This window comes from Echinops telfairi, unplaced genomic scaffold, assembly GCF_000313985.2.
Source record: "Echinops telfairi isolate 266 unplaced genomic scaffold, ASM31398v2 ScPeMD7_7469;HRSCAF=8507_0, whole genome shotgun sequence".
In the NCBI taxonomy this organism is placed as follows: domain Eukaryota; kingdom Metazoa; phylum Chordata; class Mammalia; order Afrosoricida; family Tenrecidae; genus Echinops; species Echinops telfairi.
This window is the reverse complement of record NW_022111372.1, coordinates 48,567,962-48,575,417: the sequence shown is the minus strand read 5'-3', so window position 1 is coordinate 48,575,417 and position 7,456 is coordinate 48,567,962. Positions and strand designations below refer to the sequence as shown.

Sequence of the window (7,456 nt, the reverse complement as noted above, 5' to 3'; positions counted from 1 at the left end):
ATGTGGTTTGTCTATTGGGCCTGCGGGTCACGCGCCACCCGCCCAGCACAGCGCGTGCACCCCTCCTCCAGCCCTGTAATCCACCACGTACCTCGCGAGGCAGACAGTATCATGTCGGGGAACTGTGGCGTGGTAGCGATCTGCGTTACCCAGCCGTTGTGGCCCTTGAGGGTGCCACGAAGGGTCATCTGCTCAGTCATGGCGGCGGCAGGTGCGGGGGTCGCCGCAGCGACAAGGATGGCACCGGATAGCTCCGACACACCACCTCGCGCGGCTCTTCACCGGAGAAAAAGACCGAGTCGCCGCTGCCGGAACCTGAAATACCTGCTCCGCCCCCTCCACCGCCGGAACCGGAAGTGCCGTCTCCTCCGGCGCTGAAGAGCGGCCCCTAGGCTTCACTTGTGCGAAAGCGGGTGGGTGCATAGGGTACAAGCTGTAGGTTACTTTTCAGGGCAGTTTCCCTTCTGAAACGCAGTGTAATTTGAAAGCACCACATTCTGAACCGAGTGTTGAAAAGTGTATTCGAACGTGGATGGGACTTTTCTGCTTCCAAAGCTTACGGCACACTTTCCCGTAAGGCTACCCGGACGGCTTCTCCTTCCGGTACGCGGCGCGACGGGCGCCCGCCCCTTCCACTTCGCAGTTCCGCGGGCCCTGGAAGGGGAGCCAGATTCGAGGTTGGACCTGTGAGTACTCGTGGGCAATTAAAAAACGAACTGTCCCAAAGAGACTTAAAACAGGTTTTCAAACCATGCTTAGTTGAACTCAAAGCCTAAAAATGTTTCATGACAGAGGACGTCTAAGGAAAGCGGATCGGAATGATCGCAGTTCTCTGTGCAAAATAAAAGGGGAATTATGCAGAAATATGTACCTTCCGGTTTGTAGCATAAATTAACCTTAGTTTTGCGTCTGTGAACTGAGATTTGGAACTGAGATTATACTTCCTCATGGTATAATGGAGAGTAAACCGTTTCAGATACGTAAATCGTCCAGAACAGCGCCTGGTAGAGTGAACGTTACAATCATTTAGTGACCATCCCCTGGAACCAGTTTTTTTTTAGATCTAGGGGATACACCGTAAAAATATGAGGACTGTGGTTTCTTGGCCCTTAAGTTCTATAGTAATGTAGTAGAGCTTAAATTCCGAGAACCCCCGTTAGCAGGAGGCTATGAATGACAGTAAAAACCCAAAATCCATCTACAGAGCCCCATGTGGATTAAGCCTCCACTGAATACCTTCTGATTGTTAGTTGAGAATGAGATCAGTTGTTCTCAACCTTCGTAATGCCGAGCTCCTCAGGTGTGGTGACCCCCAACCATAAAATCATTTTCGTTGCTACTTCATAACTGTAATTTTGCTACTGTTATGAATTGGGCAGCCCCTGTGAAAGGATCGTTCAACCCCCAAAGGGGTCCCGACCCACAGGTTGGGAACCACTGATGTAATCTTGCTTTGAGAGACAGTGCATTAGAAATTGGATTACCTCCACCCCTCTCCAGGCTGCCCTGGGAAGGGCAGTCTCCCACTGGGGCTTGCATGGGTGTGTCCTTGAGGGAGCATACCTTACTGGGACAGTTCCCAGGGGCCCTATAGTCATGAGTGGTGAATGCTCTGACTGCCTGGAAGGCCACAGACCCATCTTGTAAGCTCTTTCTAACATGTTTCCATCATGGTCCTGTTCCCAAGTCTGTAGTCCTACCTGTAACTGATGTATTGATCTGCCACCAATTATGATTTTGTTCCATGCTTTAACTAACTAGTGCCCTGACGCTGACTCTTCAGATGCCATTATGAAACTGTGCTAATGGCCTGTCCCATCTGGGAGTTGTGTCTGTGTCTTTGTCCCTTTAAGATTTAATAAATAGCCTCCTTAAATTTTATTTGAGATGGAGGGTTTTTTTGTAGACATCAACTATTTCCCTGGCACCCCCAATTGGTTGACCTCTCACTTTTGCAATACTGATGTCTTCCCCCAACTCACATGCTCTTTCTCTGATCATAGGAAAGTAACCCTGGTGGATAAGCGCTGAATTGCAAGCCACAGTGTAGGCAGATGAAACCCACCAGCCCCTCCCCAGGAGAAAGATGCAGTGGTCTGCCCCTTAAAGATTTACTTATATAAACTATATAGGTCATTGTGAATTAGAATCGACTTAATGACTTGTTTGTTTGGTGGTTGTGGGAGGTCCCTTGCTGTCACACACCCCTATATCCAGCTTGCTGCCCATGACTTGGGCCATATTAGCTTGGCTCCATGGGTATTCTGCACAGATGGACAAGTGGGTGACCTGAGCCCCTGGTGCTACACAGGTGCTTCCCAGCTATCTGTCTGTACATGCTAAAGAAATTCTGCCATCTGCCTCCTACCAAAAACAAAAACCCCACCTGCTTCTGCTGTTCCTTTAACTTAACCCAGGGAGCCTGGAATCTACAACCCTGAGGTTGGGCTGGGAATCTGTGCTTAAAATTAGCTTCCCACTTCAGCCCTCTGCACTTTCTGCACCACCCAGTCCCTTTACAGAAGGATCAGCCTCTTCAGACCACCTGCCCTGCATCCTCCCGTATACTTTTCATCCCCAGCTAGAGACCCAGACTTCCAAAAGTGCCTTTTATTTTTGGATGGTCCACACTCCTCTCTTCCCCTCATCCCTTACTCTGATTCTGGCAACAGCCTCTTATCGTGTTGAAGGAGAAATGGAATAAATGGTTCGTTTCCTCAGATCCTGCAGGTTTCAGGATTTCCCTTGTTTTCTTCACCACATTTCTTAGAGAAGGGATGCTGGCAGCTCTTAATGGATACCAAATGGTAATTCTGAGCTGAGGAAATTGCCCCAACCTCGGGGACCGCTTTGAGTGTAGATCAGGGAGAGGACAGGAGTGGAGCAGTTGTTTTTCCAGCTCAACGTCCACCTGTGCTGAGCAATATCCATGCCTGCTTACCTGGTATTCCTTCCTGGCCTGGGTTACGCCCCTACCTCGACTTCTCACTCCTCAGGAAGAATATCTGGGTTTTCTCATTGCCAGCAAAGGGTCCCTGGTAACCCCAGTGCCTCCAACCTAGTTCCTTGTAGCAGGGTGACCTTTCAGACCTCTTTCACAAGTCTTAAAATTAGCCAAATAGTCCTTCCACAGACGTCTCCCTGCACCAGCATGGCCTTTGGGCCTTATGGGATTTTCCCCAAGCCCCACAGGTATGCTGGTTGGAGGGTCCCTCCAGACTCAGTTCTCCACATGAAAGAGCCCTGCTGTTTCCTACTCCCCAGCCTATGGCTCTGTTGCTGTGGTGCTCCTTGGCTGGGCCCACAATTCTTGGCCCTGGTTCAACATGGTCTTACCTCCGTTTTCTGAGCTTGACTACATTGTTCTCTACTTCCCGAATTTCACTAGTGTCACCTCCATTCCATGCAAGGTAAGAATGCCCTTGGAGAGGCTTTTTATGGACGTCCATTGCACCATTCCTTTCCTGGTGGAAAGAGCCCCTTTGCTACTAACTCCTTGTAGTGAGACCTTCTCCAGAAGAGGTCTCCCCTAACATCCCCAACCCGCATGGGCATTTAGGATCATTGGGGATATGGCAGACCTTCCCCTATATGCTGCAATAAAGGCTGTTGGAGGTGATAGGTAAGGGGCCAAGGGAAAGCATGTGACCAGGACCAGTGGACCTGATTGTTGCAGTTCTGTGGGCAGATGACTTCCTCTGGTACCCAAAACCTTCACAATGTGTCCTCATGCTATTCTGTTGTCATGCTCACCATATTCTGCCCCTCCAGCTCATCAGTTCTCTTCCACCCAACATGGCCACTAAAAATACTGTGGATATACTTGTGTATAAGCCGAGTTTTTTCAGCACATTTTTAATGCAGTTTTTGTGGTAAAACTAGATGCTTCAGCTGATATTTGGGCTGGCTTACACTCGAGTATATACAGTAACCCTAATGAAAAGGATGAATTTGATGCACTATGAATTTGTTAAGGTTTGGTTCTATTTTTATCAGCAGCATTCTTAAATCACTGATGAACTATTTGCTGTTAGTTTTTTTTTTTAATTAGTTTTATTGATATAAAATTCATATATCATACACTTCCATAATTAAGTCTCCTTTTAAAAGAATTGTATACAGAGGGGAACCCCCCCCCCCATGGATTTTTTTTTCCAAAGCCATTTATTTAATTTTGTTTACAAAACATTTTTTAATCATTTTATTAGGGGCTCATACAACTCATATCATAATCCATACATATATCAATTGTGCAAAGCACATTTGTACATTGCCCTCATCATTCTCAAAACACTTAAGCCCCCGACATCAGCTCATTTTCCCCCTCCTTCCCTGCTCCCCCCTCCCTCATGAACACAATAATTTATAAATTAGTCATATCTTACACTGTCCGATGTCTCCCTTCACCCACTTTTCTGTTGTCCGTCCCCCAGGGAGGAGGTTATATGTAGATCCTTGTAATCGGTTCCCCCTTTCCACTCCACCCTCCTGGTATCGCCACTATCACCACTGGTCCTTAAGGGATCATCCGCCCTGGATTCCCTGGATTTCCAGTTCCTATCTGTACCAATGTACATCCTCTGGTCTAGCCAGATTTGTAAGGTAGAATTGGGATGATGGAGGGGGGGTGGGGGGTGGGAAGCATTTAGGAACTAGAGGAAAGATGTATGTTTCATCTGTGCCACACTGCACCCTGACTGGCTCATCTCTTCCCTCAGACCCTTCCTTAAGGGGATGTCCAATTGCCTACAGATGGGCTTTGGGTCCCCACTCCCACTTCCTTTTTTTCATTAACAGATTTGTAACCACACTCAGCTGTGGTCCACTAGTGAAGGGAATGCACGTAAAAACTCTTGTATTATAGCCCATAATCCAGGTGTCGAGGGGGGCTGTTGCAGCCAGAATTGTTGGTAGCTGTCTTTAAATTTTAATTTAAGTTCCTAATTTGTTGTTGCTTCTATCAGTTTTTATCATTTTGGATATTCTTCTGTATTTGTACTTGGGAAAAGGTACAGAATCCAATAAGGTAAGTTTGTTATAAGAATTTCTTTGAATCAACAGCCTTGGCCTAAAGATGACACTCAGAATAAAGTGACTATTACCCCCACCTCAAAAAAAAAAAAAAGTATTTAAATCATTGACGTCAGAATGGAAAGCCTCCAAAGGCTGACAATAGGTAAGCAAGTCTTGTGTTATTCTACTGTTTATACATATAGAAACAGGCTAAATTCCCCTCGTCCTAAATTTTGTTTGTACTGAAGTTTTGCCACAAATGAGGAAATTACAGTTTTTGTTTTAATTAAATGCAGCTCATCACCTTGGAACTGTAGATGTGTTTCATTAAATCTATTAGACAAGTCTGGTCAAACAAGCAGTGTCATTTTTATAATTAATCAAGGTAGCTCATATCTTTGTTTTCTAAGAACTCTAGGACCTAGTCAAAGAGTTTATAAAACTGATCCAAAGAGGCACCCTTTGATAGCCGGTGAACTTCTGTATGAAGCAGCAGAAAGTGATTCCAGTATAAAGCTGTCCGATCTATCATTCAGTGATTTGCTTCTGATTTTGTCGCTTTAATGACCTAATGACTTGTGTAGGTGGTCCCCACCTTTTTGGCAACTAAACGCTAGCAGTGAAGGACACAATGTCTGTCGGTACGGTCAGTACTGCTATTTGAAGGGTGCCAGAGAGCCCTGGAGCACCCTGTCATCACTGGATCACAGATAGTAGCAACTGACAAGATATTATCCAAGGATTTCTTTTTCTTAAAAAATAAACTCTCCCAACGCATGAACTACTCTCCTTTGGTGTCTTATCAGTTTGCAAATCTTTAGCCAACAATTATTGTTGGCAAATAGTTTCTTCTTTCATTTCCTGGCAAAGTTGACTCATCAAACTGTATAGATAACTGGGATGATTTTTTAATGCTTACATAATAAGTTGTCAACATCTTGAGCCATCTCATCAGTTCTTTGTGCTGTGTTATTGCTCCAAAAAATTTTCTTGGTTTAACATCCAAAGCTGGCTTGTGGAGCACAGTGTCTATCCACTCAATTGTAGCCAGTAAAATTAGTTCTTCACAAATTAGTGCATTTTTCTGGATTTAACAATCTAACAAAATGCTGCAAGAAGCGCACAACCCATTGTCATCTGATTTGGATGTGATTGTAAGAGTTTTGCCAATGTCAGCTATTGAAATTTTTCTGTGCTTGAAAAGATAAATCCATATCAGCATGAACTTTTGTCAAATGTTATTTTCTTGAACACTTCAGAGCTTCATTTGATAAAACTTTTTGGCAAATTAGGCAGTTCGTGAATGCATTCTTTGTAGGTGACTGAATAAAGTTGTTCAGATATTAAAAACTATATTGTCTTAAACTGAGCCATGCTATTACCTGTAAAAATGACAAAAGTTATGTTTATAATAGGGGTATAAAATTAATATGAGATACAATATACATAATTGAAAAAGTGCAACCTCTCCAGAAACAAATTTTTTGCATGTTATATTATTAGAATAGTACCTGTGATATCAAGTATACAGTGTTTTTTGTTTAAAACAGCAGCAAAAGAAAACAAACTAAAATATTAATGAAATTAAAACTTGGTTTTGTTTTGGTTCACATTAGATATGTATTTGGATATTAAATTGGCAAATAGCAAATTAAATTCAACAGTTTTAAAAACTACATCAATATACAATTCAAATAAATTATTGTCATTTATTATGCCCATTTTTAATTTTTCATTATTAACACTTGCCTTACTTACCATTTAACAGATGATTCAATAGATATGTTAACTTTATTCCTGTTTGATATAATAAAATACATGGCAATATATTGACTGTATGTTTTAAGTAGTATTGTGCTGGACACAAACCTGCTTTAATTAGTAGGTACTAGAAAGAAAAATACAGTAGATAAGTAATGTATAATAATACTGACATGCAAATTGCTGTTTTATTAAAACTATAATTTGCTTTGTATGTGATCTGTAACCCATTAAAGATCAAATATGAATTAAAACTTAAACAAGTGATTACAAGCATCTATTCCTGCTGATTAATGCTGGGCTTCCCAACAATGTATGACTGACATGCTTACCTATTTAAGATATGTCCCCAAACTTGACCATTGATGGGTTATAACTTGTCTTTATTTGGGAAGAAATCACTACAACTCTAATTCTGTTACATAATAGATGAAACTTTATATTGGCAGTTAAATTTGGCAGTTAAACTTCTATGTCAACATTTGGCAGTTAAATTTTATGTCAATTTGAATTTGTATGAACTTACAGACCCCAGAAACAGACAGTCTCTCTTAGGAGCTGCCTCGGTGCATCCCTGATGGAAGTCACCAGTACAGGGGCTGCATAGTCATGAGTCATACCCTATTAGTCTTGCCCTGGCTGCATTGGTTAGAACAATCAGGTAAGCCCTCCTAACAATGTA

At 42.9% G+C, this 7,456-nt stretch overlaps 1 protein-coding gene across 1 annotated transcript in view; it reads right to left on the bottom strand.

Annotated features, from left to right (window-relative positions):
* Positions 1–290, bottom strand: part of LOC101642297 (receptor of activated protein C kinase 1-like) — a 4,348-nt gene extending 4,058 nt beyond the window's left edge. The window contains exon 1 of the mRNA XM_045284682.1: positions 92–290. Within this exon, the coding sequence (XP_045140617.1) occupies positions 92–200 (109 nt within the window). The 5' untranslated portion in view covers positions 201–290. The remainder of the gene's footprint in view (positions 1–91) is intronic.
* Positions 291–7,456: the final 7,166 nt, after the last annotated feature.